This window comes from Hyla sarda (assembly GCF_029499605.1).
Source record: "Hyla sarda isolate aHylSar1 chromosome 1 unlocalized genomic scaffold, aHylSar1.hap1 SUPER_1_unloc_11, whole genome shotgun sequence".
NCBI lineage: Eukaryota > Metazoa > Chordata > Amphibia > Anura > Hylidae > Hyla > Hyla sarda.
Genome location: NW_026607572.1, coordinates 337,405 through 361,250, shown reverse-complemented (window position 1 = coordinate 361,250; position 23,846 = coordinate 337,405). Strand labels below are relative to the sequence as shown.

Here is a 23,846-nt window from a genome sequence, read left to right as displayed (position 1 = left end):
ATCATGGAGGCTGTAAACCTAGTCAGGGGATCCATCATAGTCTGGGGCGGAGTCATGGGGATGGGCAAAATATGGAGATAAGAATTCAACACGGTTTCGTTTTTAAGTATATTTTTTGCTGGCAGCTGGAACTTTCGCTTTCTCTTTCCTGCATTCTACACAGGATCCGACCCGTTGTCTTCTCCGAGCTCCAGGAACAGGACCTCACTTTCTCTGTTGGACGGTGATCACATGGGTGATGAGTAGGGATTAATGGATGTTTTCAATGAAAATCAATATTGGTAATCGCTGTCGACGATTTTCTTTACCGATAAATCGCGCACCGATTAGTTGTTGCAGAAATCCTCAAAAGTAGAGCGCAGCATACCACGGTGACATCATCATTACGGATGACCATTCGGGCCGTACGGCTGGGCTTATGATCTAGAAGAAATGCCAAGTCAGGGTTAATGACAATCTCCTGGTTTCGGAAGGCGTCTCCACTTCCCCCTCAATGTCCTCTATCTCACCAGGATACAGAGCACGATGATAATCCTGGAGTTACGGGAGACGGTCGGGCGATGACTTTCATCAGGACTTGATCATTGGATATAACGGTCATATTGGGTAAACGGCGCTGACATCTGTCCTGTATTATAACAGCGTTTACCACATTGTCCTCCTCAGTTATTGATGCGGTCACATGACACATTTCTGCGCTTTTCGTACTCGGATTCACATAAAGTGTTGGTGGGATCATAGGTGAATGGATCCGCGTCACACTGGGAATTATTATCCCGGAATGTTACATAATTGTCCAGAATCCGGGCAGAAAGCCAATCTGGTCTCCAGGGTTGGTACGACACTATGTTGGGAGTTTGAATCCTGACGTGGATGTTGTCCCTCCAGGTACCCACGTTATGGACCCTTTTCATCTGGAACACATTGTTTTAGGTAACGAAGGGAGGTGGGGAGATCCACCAGGACCATAGTGGCGGCCATCTTAGATTAATATCTGGAGGCCGCTCAGGATCGTAACCTCCAAATGAAGTGTCCAATACCCGGAGGAAGGAGACTGATCAGGTGACAGGATGGGCGGGGAGGTGACCTGCAGCACTTCACCATCCAGACATCCCCTGGGGGGCAGTATAGGCAGGAGATCAGGTAAATGAGTGATGGCCGGCAAAGAGGTTTGATTGTGAGATCTAAAGGGTTAATGATGATGACTAATAATCGTGGTGAGTCCTGGCTGCTTATAGCTCCTGAGCTCACCTCAAAGTCCCCATAGAGGGTGCAGAGTGTTATTATATACTGTGTCCTTAAGGGGTTAATAATAAACATCCCCAATAATCCTGATCTGATGGTGACCGCACATACATACCTGTATCTGTAGAGGAGCCGTGTGCTTACAGGACCTGCGATGATGTCACCGTCATGTGATCAGTCACATGGAGGAGGAGTCACATGATCAGGGGCTGCTGCTCTAGGCTCATCTGCTCAGTGTATGCAGGACTCTGCTGTCACATGACCATTATCACAGGTCCTTCACTCACCATCTTTTCTATACTGGCTGCTAAACTCCGCCCACTCCTGTCACATGATCCTCCCCACAGGTCCTTTACCCACAGTCACATCTTTACTGCAAAACTTTACCCCCAAATGTACTGGTCACATGATTGTGACATCATCACAGGTCCTACACCTCCAGCATGTAGCAGATACAGAGCAGGTCCTGGTGGGGCAGTCACTGCTGTTGTGTTGTGTGTGGAGATCTCTCAGAGCAGCAGCCCCTGATCATGTGACTCCTTCTCCTCCATGTGACTGATCACATGACGGTGACATCATCGCAGGTCCTGTAAGCACACGGCTCCTCTACAGATACAGGTATGTGTGTGCGGTCACCATCAGATCAGGATTATTGGGGATGTTTATTATTAACCCTTAAGGACACGATGTATATTTACATCCTGTGCCCCATATGGGACTTTGAGGTGAGCTCAGGAGCTATAAGCAGCCAGGACTCACCACTAGTGACGCTCATCACCATTAACCCTTTAGATTCCATGATCAAAGTCGATTGCAGGATCTAATATTAGTAAAATGCAGTTTTGGGGGCGGAGTCTAGATCAGCTGAGATGAAGGCCGGAGGGCCCCTTACTGTGCTCTGTGCTCAGATCGGTGCTCTAAGTATACAGACACCTCCACAGCCTGTATAAGCCGAGCACCGATAACACTGATCACTATGGCAGAGCGTTATTCAGGGTTTGTAATAGAAGCCCCTCCCCTAATAAGTTTATATCCCATTTTTGTAATAAAATAATGTAGGTGGGCGTGGCTTAGACATGGCGCTGTGCGGTTGTTTCTCTAGGGAGCGCCGTGCCGACCAGCAGTTGTTTGCCTGATTTCCTGCCTATACTGCCCCCAGGGGATGTCTGGATGGTGAAGGTATCAGGTCACTTACCCGCCCATCCTGTCACCTGGTCAGTCTCTTTTCTCCGGGTATCAGCCACTTCTTCCATACAGGACTATGTAAGCATCAGGTTTTTTAAGTTTCTCCCGCGCCCCTATTATTACTATAGACAGTGTTTCCAAACCAGCGTGCCTCCAGCTGTTGTAAAACTACAACTCCCAGCATGCCCTGACAGCCAAATGCTGTAACAGCTGGAGGCACCCTGCTTGGGAAACACTGACTCCGGTGGTGGCCCAGACCCTGCGTGTGTAACGGTATATGATGCTCGGCCTCTGCTGCAGGTAATAGCAGGTTCTTCCGGGGGGACATTTGGTTGGCTTTGGCGCATGCGCAGCTGGCCATAGGGAGATATTTTAGGAATATTGAGACGCACTTTATTTATGTGAGTGATCTATGTACCATATGATATCAGGATTATTGTTCACTACATTATTTAAAATGCTTACGTCTTATAATATTGATTGCTGGGGCCACTTATTTTGGCTCTGACACTTACTGCGCGTGCGCTATGGCTTTGGATCTATGAAGTGATTCACCACGCATGCGCGAATTCAATTGCGCGATACAGAGGAAAAATTATGGAACCTGCGCATGCGCGGGGAAATGGGCTGTAAGTAACATATTAGGCCGACAGTATGCGCTTGCGCCTGTTATGGGAGTGAGGCAGGATACCGGAACTAGTCATAGTCTGTGACACCGGAACTAGTTGCATGGAGTGCGTGTGCATGAATGGATGGATGGCGTTCACACCTGTCGGCACTGAGGTACTAAATACTTGTGTTATATAAAGACATGTTTGTGATATGACAGCCATGTGCCCCTGAGGAAGTCACCAAGAGTGATGAAACGCGTGGGAACTTAGGGATTTTGTGAGACACCGCTCTCTACATGACAGTGTGATGTATATGTATTTGCTCCCTTGATCATATCATGTGACTTGGTTATTTGATTTATTTATTGTTGCAGCAGCAGTGTATGGATTTGTTAAGCTTGGTTGATGTAGAAACTGCACTCTTTGCAGCAAGACTGTATACATTGTTTACTCATAAGAGCTGCCATTTGTGTACCCTAGAATATACTGTGTTGGGGCCAGAAGTCACAGGGGGATTATTGCATCTTATTCTTTAGACATATAGATATTAGACGGGTGTCTTGTTTGTGGGGGGAGTGCCAGAGCAAGTCTGGGATCCCTCCCTATGGCTTTAGGTCGGTCCGAGATGTTGTGGACTTCCTTTTTAAATGTTTTTAACATTATATGGCTATTTTTTGTACAATAAAGAATTTCTTTGATATATATATTTTTGGTGTGCTATCACTTTCTGCTTTTTCTTTTCTATTTTTTGGTTGTACTTCCGGGGGGACATATCACAATTCACATAAAATCCTGATGTAATTGTGATGTATATTGTGCCCCCTAGTGGACACATTTCAGTATTCTCCATTGGACAATGTCATATTGAATCCCTCTATTCTTCTCCCTGCTCTGATGAAGACGTTCTGAATACACCGCAGCCTCAGAGATTAGGAGAAATGGATTCACAACGTCTTCAGCAGAGCAGGGAGAGCGACCTCAGAAGACCTGGAGGACCAGAGCGCCACCACTGGACGGGAGAGGGGAGTGCGCTCTAGTCTCTTATTTTACAGCCCTCGGACAATGGATTTTGTTTTATAGAGAAATCTGAAAACTCCTATAATGTCTCCTCAGATGTTTCCCCAGATTATCTCCAGGAAATGGATTTTATTTCTCCATAGAATCTGGTGCGGTTTATCATCGTCTCCTCTTCTTCCCTTCAGGTTTCTCCAATCCAGGATCCTCTGCTGATATATTCTATATAAGAGAATTCTCCTGGATGACCCATCAACCATGGAGAGAGACAGGAACAAGATGGCCGACAGGATCATAAACCTCACCCTACAGATACTCTTCCTGCTTACTGGAGAGGTGAGGGATTCTGGGAGTGATGTCACATGACCTCATTCTTATCTATATAATAACAGATGAATATGACTGGAGAGGTGAGGGATTCTGGGAGTGATGTCACATGACCTCATTCTTATCTATGTAATAACAGATGGCTATGACTGGAGAGGTGAGGGATTCTGGGAGTGATGTCACATGACCTCATTCTTATCTATGTAATAACAGATGGATATGACTGTAGAGGTGAGGGATTCTGGGAGTGATGTCACATTACCTCATTCTTATCTATGTAATAACAGATGATATGACTGGAGAGGTGAGGGATTCTGGGAGTGATGTCACATTACCTCATTCTTATCTATGTAATAACAGATGGATATGACTGGAGAGGTGAGGGATTCTGGAATGTATGTAGTGATATTAATGTGTCTCTCCATACAAAGGATTACACAGTAGTGAAGAAGTCCTCTAGTGGGCGCTGTCGGGCCCCTGTGTGTGAAGGATGGGGAAGAACCCTGAGCCCAATCCCGGGGCCCCCACCTCACTCTCTGATACATGAGGAAATGGAGGAACAGAAGATCCGAGAACTCATCAACAAGATGATGGAGCTGCTGACTGGAGAGGTGACACTGCTGGGACATTATACAGTAATGGAGGGGTCTGGTGATGACTGGAGAGGTGACACTGCTGGGACATTATACAGTAATGGAGGGGTCTGGTGATGACTGGAGAGGTGACACTGCTGGGATATTATACAGTAATGGAGGGGTCTGGTGATGACTGGAGAGGTGACACTGCTGGGACATTATACAGTAATGGAGGGGTCTGGTGATGACTGGAGAGGTGACACTGCTGGGAATGCTGGGACATTATACAGTAATGGAGGGGTCTGGTGATGACTGGAGAGGTGACACTGCTGGGAATGCTGGGACATTATACAGTAATGGAGGGGTCTGGTGATGACTGGAGAGGTGACACTGCTGGGAATGCTGGGACATTATACAGTAATGGAGGGGTCTGGTGATGACTGGAGAGATGACACTGCTGGGATATTATACAGTAATGGAGGGGTCTGGTGATGACTGGAGAGGTGACACTGCTGGGAGATTATACAGTAATGGAGGGGTCTGGTGATGACTGGAGAGGTGACACTGCTGGGACATTATACAGTAATGGAGGGGTCTGGTGATGACTGGAGAGGTGACACTGCTGGGAATGCTGGGAGATTATACAGTAATGGAGGGGTCTGGTGATGACTGGAGAGGTGACACTGCTGGGACATTATACAGTAATGGAGGGGGTCTGGTGATGACTGGAGAGGTGACACTGCTGGGAGATTATACAGTAATGGAGGGGTCTGGTGATGACTGGAGAGGTGACACTGCTGGGACATTATACAGTAATGGAGGGGTCTGGTGATGACTGGAGAGGTGACACTGCTGGGAGATTATACAGTAATGGAGGGGTCTGGTGATGACTGGAGAGGTGACACTGCTGGGACATTATACAGTAATGGAGGGGTCTGGTGATGACTGGAGAGGTGACACTGCTGGGACATTATACAGTAATGGAGGGGTCTGGTGATGACTGGAGAGGTGACACTGCTGGGACATTATACAGTAATGGAGGGGTCTGGTGATGACTGGAGAGGTGACACTGCTGGGACATTATACAGTAATGGAGGGGTCTGGTGATGACTGGAGAGGTGACACTGCTGGGACATTATACAGTAATGGAGGGGTCTGGTGATGACTGGAGAGGTGACACTGCTGGGACATTATCCAGTAATGGAGGGGTCTGGTGATGACTGGAGAGGTGACACTGCTGGGAATGCTGGGACATTATACAGTAATGGAGGGGTCTGGTGATGACTGGAGAGGTGACACTGCTGGGACATTATACAGTAATGGAGGGGTCTGGTGATGACTGGAGAGGTGACACTGCTGGGACATTATATAGTAATGGAGGGGTCTGGTGATGACTGGAGAGGTGACACTGCTGGGACATTATACAGTAATGGAGGGGTCTGGTGATGACTGGAGAGGTGACACTGCTGGGACATTATACAGTAATGGAGGGGTCTGGTGATGACTGGAGAGGTGACACTGCTGGGACATTATACAGTAATGGAGGGGTCTGGTGATGACTGGAGAGGTGACACTGCTGGGACATTATACAGTAATGTAGGGGTCTGGTGATGACTGGAGAGGTGACACTGCTGGGACATTATACAGTAATGGAGGGGTCTGGTGATGACTGGAGAGGTGACACTGCTGGGAATGCTGGGACATTATACAGTAATGGAGAGATCTGGTGATGACTGGAGAGGTGACCCTGCTGGGACATTATACAGTAATGGAGGGGTCTGGTGATGACTGGAGAGGTGACACTGCTGGGAATGCTGGGACATTATACAGTAATGGAGGGGTCTGGTGATGACTGAGAGGTGACACTGCTGGGACATTATACAGTAATGGAGGGGTCTGGTGATGACTGAGAGGTGACACTGCTGGGACATTATACAGTAATGGAGGGGTCTGGTGATGACTGGAGAGGTGACACTGCTGGGACATTATACAGTAATGGAGGGGTCTAGTGATGACTGGAGAGGTGACACTGCTGGGACATTATACAGTAATGGAGGGGTCTGGTGATGACTGGAGAGGTGACACTGCTAGGACATTATACAGTAATGGAGGGGTCTGGTGATGACTGGAGAGGTGACACTGCTGGGAATGCTGGGACATTATACAGTAATGGAGGGGTCTGGTGATGACTGGAGAGGTGACACTGCTGGGACATTATACAGTAATGGAGGGGTCTGGTGATGACTGGAGAGGTGACACTGCTGGGACATTATACAGTAATGGAGGGGTCTGGTGATGACTGGAGAGGTGACACTGCTGGGAATGCTGGGACATTATACAGTAACACCACTGGAGGGGTTGGGGTGATGACTGTATCATTATGTGTCAGGTTCCTATAAGGTGTCAGGACGTGGCGGTCTATTTCTCCATGGAGGAGTGGGAGTATGTAGAAGGACACAAGGATCAGTACAAGGATCAGGTCATGATGGAGGATCAGCAGCCCCTCACATCACCAGGTAATAGACATGACTATATACACACGTCCTCTCATTATTTGTATGTAAAGAATGAATTCAGTCTCTGTATGTGTTCCCTACAGTCAGATCCAGTAAGAGAACAGCACCAGAGAGGTGTCCCCGTCCTCTTCTTCCACAGGATGATCAGGTAGATGGAGATATTCCCTATGATCTGTAGAAGGGCTGTGAAGCTCTTGTGGTCAGTTCCCTCACCCTCCATGACTCCTCATCTCCTGCTCATCTATAACATCCCACGTGACTTCTCCTACTGTCTGATGACTTTTACTATATTTCTTCCACATCTTATGAATCAGGGTGAAGATCCGAACAATATTAATGCTCCAGAGACAGATGTGAGCGGTGATGAGCAGTATAAGGAGGACATTACTACAGGGAAAGATCTGATCTATAGTAATACTACAGACTTAAGGGAAGAGACAGATGCAAGTGGTGATGAGCAGTATAAGGAGGACATTCCTTCAGGTAACCACCCAGGTGAGTAGTAACCACTAAATGCAGAGAACAGTCACAGATTCTTCTTGGTCACTGGCTGCAGTTATTCTTGGGTGTAACTCTAGTGGTGTAACTAGAGTTTTTTTTGGGGGGGGGGGGGGCTCCAAGGCAAATCTTAGACCACAGGCCCTTCTGTGCGCTCTTACTATAGATTCTTCACCTTTTATGCCCCCACACTATTACTGTGCCCCACAGACTGTTCTGCATCTTCTCTTCACCCCACACTGTGTATATGACCACTTGGTTCCAGTGGAAGAATAAATACCTCTCCCCATCATCCCCCCAGAGCGGCTGTGTCCTCCGGCAGAAGTCACCTGGTGTTGGCTGCTTTATGATCTGATCATGTGACCTGTACCTGGCAGACATTACTAGCTGCTCCAGAACACTGTCTGCGGGATACAAGTGGGGGGGAAATCATTGGGCAGAGAGACAAAGAAGCGGAGACAGTTGAAGCGGTGCTCCCCCGAGGAGCTGAGACATATACCCCGGACCCCCAGAGGAGCCCCCCCTGTACAACCCCAAGAACACCATCCCAACCATGAAGCATGGAGGTGGAAACATCAGGGGAATTTTATCAAAACCTGTCCAGAGGAAAAGTTGTTGAGTTGCCCATAGCAACCAATCAGATCGCTTCTTTCATTTTTCGTAGGCCTTTTTAAAAATGAAAGAAGCAATCTGATTGGAGGTTTTTTCCTCTGGACAGGTTTGGATAAATATCCCCCATCATTCCTTGGGGCTGCTTTTCCGAAAAGGGGACAGGACGACTGCACCGTATTGAGGGGAAGATGAATGGGGCCATGTATCGAGAGATCTTGGCCAACAACCTCCTTCCCTCAGTAAGAGCATTGAAGATGGGTCGTGGCTGGGGCTTCCAGCATGACAACGACCCGAAACACACAGCCAGGGCACTAAGGAGTGGCTCCGTAAGAAGCATCTCAAGGTCCTGGAGTGGCGCAGTCTTCAGACCAGAACCCAGTAAAAAATCTTTGGAGGGAGCTGAAAATCCTTATTGCCCAGTGACATCCCCGAAACCTGAAGGATCTGGAGAAGATCTGTATGGAGGAGTGGGCCAGAACCCCTGCGGCAGTGTGTGCAAACCTGGTCAAGAACTACAGGAAACGTTTGATCTCTGTAATTGCAAACAAAGGTTTCAGCCATGATCATTACACCCCTGGATGGAAACATTGCTGCTCAGTAGAGACTGGGAGGAAGAGACCTCGATGCCGGACGATCAGTCATAGACCCTATGGGAAGGACAGTTCAGCTAAAGCCATGTCAGCAAAGTGAATGTACAGGATATGAAGCTTGAAAATAAGAACAAGTCTTAGCAGTTTAACCCCTTCCCTAATAAAAGTTTGAATCACCCCCTTTTCCCATATAAAAAAACTATAAAAAATTAAGGTTTTTTAAACTGCACGGTCAAAATACCAAAGTCCAGAACTGCGTAGATTTGGTCACTTTATATACCCTAAAAAAATGTATAAAAAGTGATAAAAAAGTCCCATAGAAAAATGGTACAGATATAAACTTCAGATCTCAGCGCAAAAAATGACCCTCACACATCCCTGTATACGGAAAAATAATAAAGTTATAGGGGTCAGAAGAGGACAATTTTAAACATGCTAATTTTTGTACAAAAAGTTCAATTTATTTTTTTAAAGAAGTAACAAAATCAAACCTATATAAGTTGGGTGTCCTTATACCGTATGGATCTACAGAATAAAGATAAGGTGTCACTGTTACCGAAATATGTACTGCGTAGAAACAGAAGCCCCCGAAAGATACAAAATAGTGTTTTTTAATTTAATTTTTGCCTCACAAATTATTTTTTATTTTTGGTTTCGCCGTAGATTTTGTGGTGGAATTGATTGACGTCATTACAAAGTAAAATTGGTAGCGCAAAAAACAGCAACAACCTCATATGGGTCTGTAGGTAGAAAACTGAAAGCGTTCCGATTTTTAGAAGGTGAGGTGGAAGAAACAAAAGTGAAAAAACCTTTAAAAAGTCCTTAAGGGGTTAAAGCATTGTTTTTTTTATTAAAATATAAGGAAAACTATACAAGTTGGATGATGATACTGACCTGATGGATAAGTATAACGTCAGTTGTGACATCACGTTATATGGTAGGTGATGAAAAAATCCCAAATTTTCAGAATTGCATTTTATTTCAATTGAATTTTATCCCACAATTTGTTTTCGGTTTCACAGTAAAATTGGTCCCACAAAAAACAAACTCTGATGTGACTCTAGATGGAAAAATGTAAATAAGGTTAATACTCAATTATATAATCTGTGTTATTCTCTGCAGATTCTTGTAGCAGGAGATCAGAGGAGAATCTTCTATCTTCAGATTATAAAGCAGATGATGATATCACACAAGATACATATGAAGAACATTCCATTATCCCAGATACACCCTCAGCCCTTCACAGCCAAGATCTGTCATCTCATCCTTATATACAGGTCCTGTCTTCTCAGTCATCACAGGATGTTAAGGAAAAAGATGGTCATAGAAGGGGTGTTGGACATCAACGAGCTCATACAGGAAAGAAACCATATTCATGCTCAGAATGTGGGAAATGTTCTATTAAGAAATCAGTTGTTATTAAACATAAAAGAACTCACACAGGGGAGAAGCCATTTTCATGTTTACAGTGTGGAAAATGTTTTACTGAAAAATCAAATCTTGTTAAACATCAGAGAACTCACACAGGGGAGAAGCCTTTTTCATGTTCACAATGTGGAAAATGTTTTACTGAAAAATCAAGTCTTGTTCAACATCAAAGAACTCACACAGGAGAGAAGCCATTTTCATGTTCACAATGTGGGAAATGTTTTACTGAAAAATCAAATCTTGTTAAACATCAAAGAACTCACACAGGAGAGAAGCCATTTTCATGCTCAGAATGTGGGAAACGTTTTACTTGCAAATCAGATGTTACTCGACATCAAAGAACTCACACAGGGGAGAAACCATTTTCATGTTCAGAATGTGGGAAATGTTTTACTGATAAATCAAATCTTGTTCAACATAAAAGGACTCACACAGGGGAGAAGCCATTTTCATGCTCAATATGTGGGAAACGTTTTACTTGCAAATCAGATGTTACTCGACATAAAATAACTCACACAGGGGAGAAACCATTTTCATGTTCAGAATGTGGGAAATGTTTTACTGATAAATCAAGTCTTCTTAAACATCAGAAAACTCACACAGGAGAGAAGCCATGTTCATGTTCAGAATGTGGGAAATGTTTTACTCGCAATTCAAGTCTTACTAAGCATAAAAGAACTCACACAGGGGAGACGCCATATTCATGTTCAGAATGTGGGAAATGCTTTACTCATTATACAAGTCTTTATAGGCATAAAAGAACTCACACAGGAGAGAAGCCAATTCAGAACAATAAATGATGCAGAAAACATCTATATATTATCCATGTACATAGGATATCTGACATTTATACATATATCATATACTGCATCTCCAAACTTGTTCCCAATCGTTCTTTTTAGAAGACCCAACAGGCATAATCCATGGGGAGCTGCTACTGGAGACCCAAACACCTCACAGAGAAGGGACTTATTCCAGTGATGAAGAATTCCAGGACGGTCCGGGCTTCACCTGCTGAGACCCTTTTAGAAAGGTTGTGTTATCCCAATCCTAGCTGATCATGTGGTGTCCGATCACTGGACACCTCAGTCTGTGCTCGGCTGTTTCTGCAGCTCCCATAGTGAATGTACCTCCTCCCTACCTGGGGACACTGGGGTCCCTGTTATTGAGATACAGGGGATAGATGACACAACCCCCTCACCACCCCGTGATGTACTTTTATGTCATGGGCGGGATTACTTTCCCGACTGTCTTGGCAGTGTAACCCTATGAATGCCGCAGTCAGTACTGATTGTGACATCTATAGGGTTAAACTGTCTTGCTCCCCCAGTCATGGCCTCCAGGTCTACCAGGCGCTGTTGCCTATGAGGCCCGACCTCGGTAACACTGACAGTTATACCGCGCTGTAGTACAGATGTATGGTGGTGAAGTATAACAGCGATTAGACGAAAGCAGCTTCAGGTCCTTAATAAAAACGTATGGTCCCTGTCCCAATAAAGCCGTATATTATTACAAAAAAAACTCCAAAACATACATAGCAGGTATTCCTTGTACTTTAAAGGGGTACTCCACCCCTAGACATCTTATTCCCTATCCAAAGGAGAAGGGATAAGATGTCTGATTGTGGGGGTCCCGCTGATGGGATCTCCCTGCTGCACCGATGTTCGTTTAGAATGTCGGCTGCAGCGCAGGAGGCTTGTGACGTCACGGCCACGCCCCGTCATGATGTCACAGCCAAGCTCCTGATGGCTGTCACGACACTTCCATTGACTTTAATTGAGGGGCCGTGGTCATGATGTTACAAGCCTCCGCCCCACATCTCCAGTCATACGGCACGGAGCGAATTATCCAATAGATCTTTAGCAGGCATACTGTGCGAGTTCAGTGGGATTATAGATGTTTTCTATGGAATACTAGGTGAATGACACAATGGAATGTCCATAGACTATAATGGGAAGAACATTTATTTAAAGTATGAACCATTTAACATATCAAATACATCTTAAGGTTACAGTCCCACATACCGCTTACGCAGCCTATTTCACGCTGCGCTAAATCTGCTGCATTATCCCCGATCACCATACACATAGGGCTTTCTGGCGGCAGCTCGGTGTTTGCAGTGAGTTTGGGTAAGCGGTATGTGGGACCGTACCCTTAACCTCTTAAGGACGCAGGGCGTACTTGTATGCCCTGTGCCGTCCCAGTCTATGACATAGTAGGTCGGTCCCGGCATCCAATGAAAGCCGGGACCCTGGGCTAATAGCGTGCGGCACTGATCGTTGTGCCACGTGCTATTAACCCTTTAGACACGACAATCAAAGTTGATCGCCGCGTCTAAAGTTGTAAAAATCCCGGCAGGTCAGTCAAATCGCGATGTCCCGATTAGCTAGGACGCGAGTGGAAGGTCCCTTACCTGCCTCCGGTGCGTCCGATTGGTGATTGACTTTTCCATACCTGAGATCTAGGCAAGAGAAGTCAAGCCCCGATAACACTGATCATCCGCATGTAGTTCTATGCTGATGATCAGTATTAGGAATTAATGTAATGCATGTTATAGCCACTAGAGGGGGTTATAATATAGAGAAAACATTTTTACTAATGATGAATTAACCCCTTCCCTAATAAAAGTAAGAATCACCCCCCTTTTTCCATGTGGTATCGCTGCGTGCGGAAATGGTTTATCTATAAAAATAAATCATTAATTAAACCGCATGGTCAATGGCATACACATAAAAAAAATATAGGAAATAGCGTATTTTTGGTCACTTTTTATAGCACAAAAAATGAATAAAATCCGATCAAAAAGTCCAATCAAAACAAAAATGGTACCGATAAAAACTTCAGATCATGGTGCAAAAAATGAGCCCTCATACCGCCCCGTACGCGGAAAAATAAAAACGTTATAGGGGTCAGAATATGACAATTGCTAACGTATAAATTCTGCATGTAGTTATGATTTTTTTTTCTCACAGAAAAGGATTGCAGTAACACATGTTTTACTATACACATGTTTATTCCCTTTGTGTGTATATAACTAAAATAAAAAAGCTTCATACACCTCTCAGCCGGAATGTTGGACCACTCTTCCTATAAGCATCAATAAGCTTCTTACACCTCTCAGACGGAATGTTGGATCACTCTTCCTTTACAAACTGCTCCAGGTCTCTTATTGGAAGGCGCCTTTTCCCAACAGTAATTATAAGATCTCTCCACAGGTGATCAATGGGATTTAGTTCTGGACTCATTGCTGCCACTTCAGAACTCTCCAGCACTTTGTTGCTGTCCATTTCTGGGGGCTTTTTGATGTATGTTTGGGGTCATTGTCCTGCTGGAAGACCCAAGATCTCGGACACAAACCCAGCTTTCTGACACTGGGCTGTACAGTGCGACCCAAAATCCATTGGTAATCCTCAGATTTCATGATACCTTGTACACATTCAAGGCCCCCAGTGCCAGAGGCAGCAAAACAACCCAAAACATCACTGACCTCCACCATATTTCACTGTAGGTTCTGTGTTCTTTTCTTTGTAGGCCTCATTCGGTTTCGGTAAACAGTAGAATGATGTGATTAACCAAAAAGCTCTATCTTGGTCTCATCTGTCCACAAGACGTTTTCCCAGAAGGATTTTGGTTACTCAAGTTCATTTTGGTAAAATGTGGTCTTGCTTTTTTATGTCTCTGTGTCAGCAGTGGGGTCCTCCTGGGTCTCCTCCATAGTGGGGTCCTCCTGGGTCTCCTCCATAGTGGGGTCCTCCTGGGTCTCCTCCATAGTGGGGTCCTCCTGGGTCTCCTCCATAGTGGGGTCCTCCTGGGTCTCCTCCATAGTGGGGTCCTCCTGGGTCTCCTCCATAGTGGGGTCCTCCTGGGTCTCCTCCATAGTGGGGTCCTCCTGGTTCTCCTGCCATAGTGTTTCATTTAATTTAAATGTGGACGGATAGTTTGCGCTGACACTGATGCCCCCTGAGCCTGCAGGACAGCTTGAATATCTTTGGAACTTGTTTGGGGCTGCTTATCCACCATCCGGTCTATCCTGCGTTGACACCTTTTAATCAATTCTTTTCTTCCCCCCACACCCAGGGAGATTAGCTACAGTGCCATGGGTTGTAAACTTCTTGATAATGTTGCGCACTGTGGACAAAGACAAATCTAGATCTCTGGAGATGGACTTGTAACCTTGAGATTGTTGATATTTTTCCACAATTTTGGTTCTTAGGTTCTCAGACAGTTCTCTTCTCCTCTTTCTGTTGTCCATGCTTAGTGTGGCACACACAGACACATAATGCAAAGACTAAGTGAACTTCTCTCCTTTTTATCTGATTTCAGGTGTGATTTTTATATTGCCCACACCTGTTACTTGCCTCAGGTGAGTATAAAGGACCATCACATGCTTGAAACAATTTTATTTATCCACAATTTAGAAAGGTGCCAATAATTTTGTCCAGACCATTTTTGGAGTTTGGTGACATTCTGGTGACATTTGTTTAGTTCCAATACACACAAAGGGAATAAACATGTGTATAGCAAAACCTGTGTTACTGCAATATATATATATATATATATATATATATATATACAGAGGAGAGGAGATCTATATATATATATATACAGAGGAGAGGAGATCTATATATATATATATATATATATATATATATATATATATATATATATATATACACACAAAGGGAAAAAACATGTGTATAGCAAAACCTGTGTTACTGCAATATATATATATACAGAGGAGAGGAGATCTATATATATATATATACAGAGGAGAGGAGATCTATATATATATATATACAGAGGAGAGGAGATCTATATATATATATATACATATATATATATATATATATATATATATATACACACACAAAGGGAATAAACATGTGTATAGCAAAACCTGTGTTACTGCAATATATATATATATACAGAGGAGAGGAGATCTATATATATATATATACAGAGGAGAGGAGATCTATATATATATATACAGAGGAGAGGAGATCTATATATATATATATATATATATACACACAAAGGGAATAAACATGTGTATAGCAAAACCTGTGTTACTGCAATATATATATATATACAGAGGAGAGGAGATCTATATATATATATATACAGAGGAGAGGAGATCTATATATATATATATACAGAGGAGAGGAGATCTATATATATATATATATACATATATATATATATATATATATATATATATATACACACACAAAGGGAATAAACATGTGTATAGCAAAACCTGTGTTACTGCAATATATATATATATACAGAGGAGAGGAGATCTATATATATATATATACAGAGGAGAGGAGATCTATATATATATATATATACAGAGGAGAGGAGATCTATATATATATATACAGAGGAGAGGAGATCTATATATATATATATACAGAGGAGAGGAGATCTATATATATATATACAGAGGAGAGGAGATCTATATATATATATATATATATATACACACAAAGGGAATAAACATGTGTATAGCAAAACCTGTGTTACTGCAATCCTTTCCTGTGAGAAATACTTCATTTTATAGAAAACTTTCAGGGGTGCCAACATTTATGGCCATGACTGTATATAAGTAGGGATCATTTTAATCGTATGGACCTACAGAATAAAGGGAAGGGATCATTTTTACTGAAAATTGTACTGCGTAGAAACGGAAGCCCCCAAAAGTTACAAAATGGCGGGGGTTTTTTGTCGCACAATTATTATTTTTTTGTTTTACTGTGGATTTTTTGGTAAAATGACTAATGTCAATACAAAGTAGAATTCGTGGCGCAAAAACTAATCCATAACATTACCTGGTGCCAGAAAGTTAAACAGGATTGTAAATTACTTCTATTAAAAAATCTTAACCCTTCCAGTACTCCAGTGTATACTACAGAGGAAGTTCTTTTTTTTTATTTCTTTTCTGTCTGAGCACAGTTCTCTCTGCTGACACCTCTGTCCATGTCAGGAACTGTCCAGAGCAAGAACAAAACCCCATAGCAAACCTCTCCTGCTCTGGACATTTCCTAAAATGGACAGAGGTGTCAGCAGAGAGCTCTGTGGTCAGACTGGAAATAAGTCCAAAAAGAAAATAATTTCCTCTGTAGTATACAGCTGCTAATAAGTATTGGAAGGACTAAAAAATTTTAATAGAAGTAATTTACAAATCTGTTTAACTTTCAGGCACCAGTTGATTTATAAAAAAAAAAAGTTTTCCACCAGAGTACCCCCTTAACTCCTTAAGGATACAGGGCATCATAGTGGGTCGGACCCGGCCTCTAATAATGGGCGGGACCCGGTGCCTCGCGCTATTAACCCTTTAGACACAGCGTTGAAAGTTGTTTGCTGTGTCTGAAGTAAAACTAGACTCTCGGTAGCTCAGTGGGCTGTTGGGGACCACTGTGGCGTCCTAAACAGCTGGAGGACACAAAGAGGGTCCCTACCTTCCTCCTGCATGTCTGATCGCCAAATGACTGCTCAGTGCCTGAGATCCAGGCATAAGCAGTCAAGCGGCAGAATAATTGATCAATGTTATTCTATGGGATAACAATGATCAATGTAAAGGATCAGTGTGTGCAGTGTTATAGCCTCCTATGGGATAACAATGATCAATGTAAAAGATCAGTGTGTGCAGTGTTATAGTCCCCTATGGGATAACAATGATCAATGTAAAAGATAAGTGTGTGCAGTGTTATAGTCTCCTATGGGATAACAATGATCCGTATAAGAGATCAGTGTGTGCAGTGTTATAGTCTCCTATGGGATAATGATCAATGTAAAAGATCAGTGTGTGCAGTGTTATAGTCTCCTATGGGATAACAATGATCAATGTAAAAGATCAGTTTGTGCAGTGTTATAGTCTCCTATGGGATAACAATGATCAGCATAAGAGATCAGTGTGTGCAGTGTTATAGTCCCCTATGTGATAACAATGATCAGGATAAGAGATCAGTGTGTGCAGTGTTATAGTCTCCTATGGGATAACAATGATCAGTATAAGAGATCAGTGTGTGCAGTGTTATAGTCTCCTATGAGATAACAATGATCAATGTAAAAGATCAGTGTGTGCAGTGTTATAGTCTCCTATAAGATAACAATGATCAGTGTAAGAGATCAGTGTGTACAGTGTTATAGTCTCCTATGGGATAACAATGATCAGTGTAAGAGATAAGTGTGTGCTGTGTTATGGTCTCCTATGGGATAACAATGATTAGTATAAGAGATCAGTCTGTGCAGTGTTATAGTCTCCTATGGGATATCAATGATCAGTATAAGAGATCAGTGTGTGCAGTGTTATAGTCTCCTATGGGATAACAATGATCAGTGTAAAAGATCAGTGTGTACAGTGTTATAATCTCCTATGGGATAACAATGATCAGTATAAGAGATCAGTGTGTGCAGTGTTATAGTCTCCTATGGGATAATAATGATCAGTGTAAGAGATCAGTGTGTGCAGTGCTATAGTCTCCTATGGGATAACAATGATCAGTATAAGAGATCAGTGTGTGCAGTGTTATAGTCTCCTATGGGATAATAATGATCAGTGTAAGAGATCAGTGTGTGCAGTGCTATAGTCTCCTATGGGATAACAATGATCAGTATAAGAGATCAGTGTGTGCAGTGTTATAGTCCTCTATGGGATAATAATGATCAGTATAAGAGATCAGTGTGTGCAGTGTTATAGTCTCCTATGGGATAACAATGATCAGTATAAGAGATCAGTGTGTGCAGTGTTATAGTCTCCTATGGAATAACAATGATCAATGTAAAGGATCATTGTGTGCAGTGTTATAGTCCCCTATGGGATAACAATCATCAATGTAAAAGATCAGTGTGTGCAGTGTTATAGCCCCCCTATGGGATAACAATGATCAGTATAAGAGATCAGTGTGTTTAGTGTTATAGTCTCCTATGGGATAACAATGATCAGTATAAGAGATCAGTGTGTGCAGTGTGTTATAGTCTCCTATGGGATAACAATGATCAGTATAAGAGATCAGTGTGTGCAGTGTTATAGCCCCCCTATGGGATAATGATCGATGTAAAAGATCAGTGTGTGCAGTGTTATAGTCTCCTATGGGATAACAATGTTCAGTATAAGAGATCAGTGTGTGCAGTGTTATAGTCTCCTATGGGATAACAATGATCAGTATAAATGATCAGTGTGTGCAGTGTTATAGTCTCCTATGGGATAACAATGATCAGTATAAATGATCAGTGTGTGCAGTGTTATAGTCCCTTATGGGATAACAATGATCAGTATAAGAGATCAGTGTGTGCAGTGTTATAGTCCCCTATCATAACAATAATAAGTATAAGAGATCAGTGTGCAGTGTTATAGTCTCCTATGGGATAACAATGATCAGTATAAGAGATCAGCGTGTGCAGTGTTATATATCCCTATGGAATAACAATGATCAGTATAAGAGATCAGTGTGTGCAGTGTTATAGTCTCCTATGGGATAACAATGATCAGTATAAGAGATCAGTGTGTGCAGTGTTATAGTCTCCTATGGGATAACAATGATCAGTATAAGAGATCAGCATGTGCAGTGTTATAGTCTCCTATGGGATAACAATGATCAGTATAAGAGATCAGTGTGTGCAGTGTTATAGTCTCCTATGGGATAACAATGATCAGTATAAGAGATCAGTGTGTGCAGTGTTATAGTCTCCTATGGGATAACAATGATCAGTATAAGAGATCAGTGTGTGCAGTGTTATAGTCTCCTATGGAATAACAATGATCAATGTAAAGGATCATTGTGTGCAGTGTTATAGTCCCCTATGGGATAACAATCATCAATGTAAAAGATCAGTGTGTGCAGTGTTATAGCCCCCCTATGGGATAACAATGATCAGTATAAGAGATCAGTGTGTTTAGTGTTATAGTCTCCTATGGGATAACAATGATCAGTATAAGAGATCAGTGTGTGCAGTGTGTTATAGTCTCCTATGGGATAACAATGATCAGTATAAGAGATCAGTGTGTGCAGTGTTATAGTCTCCTATGGGATAATGATCGATGTAAAAGATCAGTGTGTGCAGTGTTATAGTCTCCTATGGGATAACAATGATCAATGTAAAAGATCAGTTTGTGCAGTGTTATAGTCTCCTATGGGATAACAATGTTCAGTATAAGAGATCAGTGTGTGCAGTGTTATAGTCCCCTATCATAACAATAATAAGTATAAGAGATCAGTGTGCAGTGTTATAGTCTCCTATGGGATAACAATGATCAGTATAAGAGATCAGCGTGTGCAGTGTTATATATCCCTATGGGATAACAATGATCAGTATAAGAGATCAGTGTGTGCAGTGTTATAGTCTCCTATGGGATAACAATGATCAGTATAAGAGATCAGTGTGTGCAGTGTTATAGTCTCCTATGGGATAACAATGATCAGTATAAGAGATCAGCGTGTGCAGTGTTATAGTTCCCTATGGGATAACAATGATCAGTATAAGAGATCAGTGTGTGCAGTGTTATAGTCTCCTATGGGATAACAATGATCAGTATAAGAGATCAGTGTGTGCAGTGTTATAGTCTCCTATGGGATAACAATGATCAGTATAAGAGATCAGTGTGTGCAGTGTTATAGTCTCCTATGGGATAACAATGATCAGTATAAGAGATCAGTGTGTGCAGTGTTATAGTCTCCTATGGGATAACAATGATCAGTATAAGAGATCAGTGTGTGCAGTGTTATAGTCTCCTATGGGATAACAATGAACAGTATAAGAGATCAGTGTGTGCAGTGTTATAGTCTCCTATGGGATAACAATGATCAGTATAAGAGATCAGTGTGTGCAGTGTTATAGTCTCCTATGGGATAACAATGATCAGTATAAGAGATCAGTGTGTGCAGTGTTATAGTCTCCTATGAGATAACAATGATCAGTATAAGAGATCAGTGTGTGCAGTGTTATAGTCTCCTATGGGATAACAATGATCAGTATAAGAGATCAGTGTGTGCAGTGTTATAGTCTCCTATGGGATAACAATGAACAGTATAAGAGATCAGTGTGTGCAGTGTTATAGTCTCCTATGGGATAACAATGATCAGTATAAGAGATCAGTGTGTGCAGTGTTATAGTCTCCTATGGGATAACAATGATCAGTATAAGAGATCAGTGTGTGCAGTGTTATAGTCTCCTATGAGATAACAATGATCAGTATAAGAGATCAGTGTGTGCAGTGTTATAGTCTCCTATGGGATAACAATGATCAGTATAAGAGATCAGTGTGTGCAGTGTTATAGTCTCCTATGGGATAACAATGATCAGTATAAGAGATCAGTGTGTGCAGTGTTATAGTCTCCTATGGGATAACAATGATCAGTATAAGAGATCAGTGTGTGCAGTGTTATAGTCCCCTATGGGATAACAATGATCAGTATAAGAGATCAGTGTGTGCGGTGTTATAGTCTCCTATGGGATGACAATGATCAGTATAAGAGATCAGTGTGTGCAGTGTTATAGTCCCCTATGGGATAACAATGATCAGTATAAGAGATCAGTGTGTGCAGTGTTATAGTCCCCTATGGGATAACAATGAACAGTATAAGAGATCAGTGTGTGCAGTGTTATAGTCTCCTATGGGATAACAATGATCAGTATAAGAGATCAATGTGTGCAGTGTTATAGTCCCCCTATGGGATAACAATGATCAGTATAAGAGATCAGTGTGTGCAGTGTTATAGTCTCCTATGGGATAACAATGATCAGTATAAGAGATCAGTGTGTGCAGTGTTATAGTCTCCTATGGGATAACAATGAACAGTATAAGAGATCAGTGTGTGCAGTGTTATAGTCTCCTATGGGATAACAATGATCAGTATAAGAGATCAGTGTGTGCAGTGTTATAGTCTCCTATGGGATAACAATGATCAGTATAAGAGATCAGTGTGTGCAGTGTTATAGTCTCCTATGAGATAACAATGATCAGTATAAGAGATCAGTGTGTGCAGTGTTATAGTCTCCTATGGGATAACAATGATCAGTATAAGAGATCAGTGTGTGCAGTGTTATAGTCTCCTATGGGATAACAATGATCAGTATAAGAGATCAGTGTGTGCAGTGTTATAGTCTCCTATGGGATAACAATGATCAGTATAAGAGATCAGTGTGTGCAGTGTTATAGTCCCCTATGGGATAACAATGATCAGTATAAGAGATCAGTGTGTGCGGTGTTATAGTCTCCTATGGGATGACAATGATCAGTATAAGAGATCAGTGTGTGCAGTGTTATAGTCCCCTATGGGATAACAATGATCAGTATAAGAGATCAGTGTGTGCAGTGTTATAGTCCCCTATGGGATAACAATGAACAGTATAAGAGATCAGTGTGTGCAGTGTTATAGTCTCCTATGGGATAACAATGATCAGTATAAGAGATCAATGTGTGCAGTGTTATAGTCCCCTATGGGATAACAATGATCAGTATAAGAGATCAGTGTGTGCAGTGTTATAGTCTCCTATGGGATAACAATGATCAGTATAAGAGATCAATGTGTGCAGTGTTATAATCCCCTATGGGATAACAATGATCAGTATAAGAGATCAGTGTGTGCAGTGTTATAGTCCCCTATGGGAGCTATTACATTGCAAAAAAAAAAAACCTTCCCTAATAAAACCCATATGGCAGATTAATGGATTTAGTTATGTTGCTATTGTTCTGTTCTGATTTTTTGGTCTATTTGGTTTTATCATTTTATGTATTAATTGGTTTTATCACCTTTTTCTTCTTTCTCTGCACACTTACCCTTTCTTTTTCCTCTTTTCTTTTCTCTCTACTTCCTTCCTTCCTTCTCCTTTTTGTCGTTTTCCTCTTCTTTTTCCCTTGTTCTTTTTCTTTTGCTGTTTTCTTCTTTTTTCTTCCTTTTTCTCACCGATGCCTTTTACCTGGTTAAATGAAGATGGCTTCCAGCCTGTGTTCTCCCTGGATATTCTACTATTATGAATATATATTTACATGTATACTATCTGCTATTTATAATAGATTTCAGCAGTGATCAGACACCTTACTCTCTTTCTTCTGACATTACTATCCACCAATTGTCATTTTACCCCTCTCTCGTCTGCTGCACTTTCACTTGTTTTTTCCATTCTCTCACATTCCCGTTTTGCACTTTTCATGAGTTCTCCATCACATGAACATTCTGAATATCTTTATATGTCCCGTGGATTAATAAGATTTCTCATCTATACACTAATGCAATGTGTTACACATGTGACTGTTGTCGTCTTTTTCCTATTCACTGCCCCTTAAATACTATTACTAGATTTCACTGCAACTTTATTCCACTTTTTCCCCTTTAGCATTTTGTGTGTTTGTTGTGCAGTTTATCACCGTTCCACATCTTTTTCCTTCTTTTCTACATATCTTTTCTTTCTCTTTTCTTTCTTTCTTTCTTTTCCTTTCTTTTCTTTCGTCTCTTCTGTCTCTTCCTGTAATGTCTCACATTTCCGCTGTATACCAGACGGTCACTTTTCTATTTTGCGTCCAATGCGCACCATGCGTTTTTTATTATTTTCTCACATTCATAGAATTATTTCCCCATTCTATCTCACATACTATGTATTAGACATGTTTATTCTTCATTCATTTAGTGTAAATGCATCCGCTCACTGATATTACTTTATTGTCTTTATTTTTGCTGGACGCGCTTGTGCGCATGCGCGCCTGGCGATTCTCAGTGCACGGCCGTGATTGGCCGCGGTCGGAGCGCGTTCCATATGCACTCCACTGGAGATCTGCATTGCGCATGCGCAAATCCCCGTCTCTGACGGGATGACGTTGGCGGTCGCGTCACGTCATTGCGCATGCGCAGTGAGATCCATCATGGCGGCCGCTATTATAGGTGGCGTTTCACATTAAGGTAAATCTAGTTGGCACCTGTGTCTCTTTATCTATTCTGGATTGTGATTGGCAATCGCCTATATATAAGGACCGTTATGTACACACTCCCTGAGGAAGCCTTCACAGTGAAACACGTTGGGGTGTGACGTGCTGCATGGGTATGTGTTATGTGACTAGGTAATTGTCCCTCTCTTGGTAAATACATTATTTGCCCCCAAGTAGACCTGCATGTGGATTTGGTTGTGTCCTGTTGCCTCCACATTTGATCGGCCTTCATTACCGGGCTTAGAGGTTGGAACAATTGCCGATATGATTCTCCAGGATTTGTTGTCACTTTTGGGATATGTTGTAATTTATCTTTTGGC

General features: G+C 42.3%; 2 protein-coding genes across 2 annotated transcripts in view; one reads left to right on the top strand and one right to left on the bottom strand.

Annotated features, from left to right (window-relative positions):
• LOC130297943 (oocyte zinc finger protein XlCOF22-like) overlaps positions 1-23,846 on the bottom strand; it is a 204,187-nt gene that overhangs the window by 149,340 nt on the left and 31,001 nt on the right. The window lies entirely within an intron of this gene.
• LOC130297941 (gastrula zinc finger protein XlCGF17.1-like) lies at positions 8,838-11,641 on the top strand. The gene is made up of 2 exons (XM_056550795.1): positions 8,838-8,909; positions 10,466-11,641. Exons 1-2 carry the CDS (start codon positions 8,838-8,840, stop codon positions 11,399-11,401), a joined length of 1,008 nt encoding a protein of 335 aa, XP_056406770.1. The 3' UTR covers positions 11,402-11,641.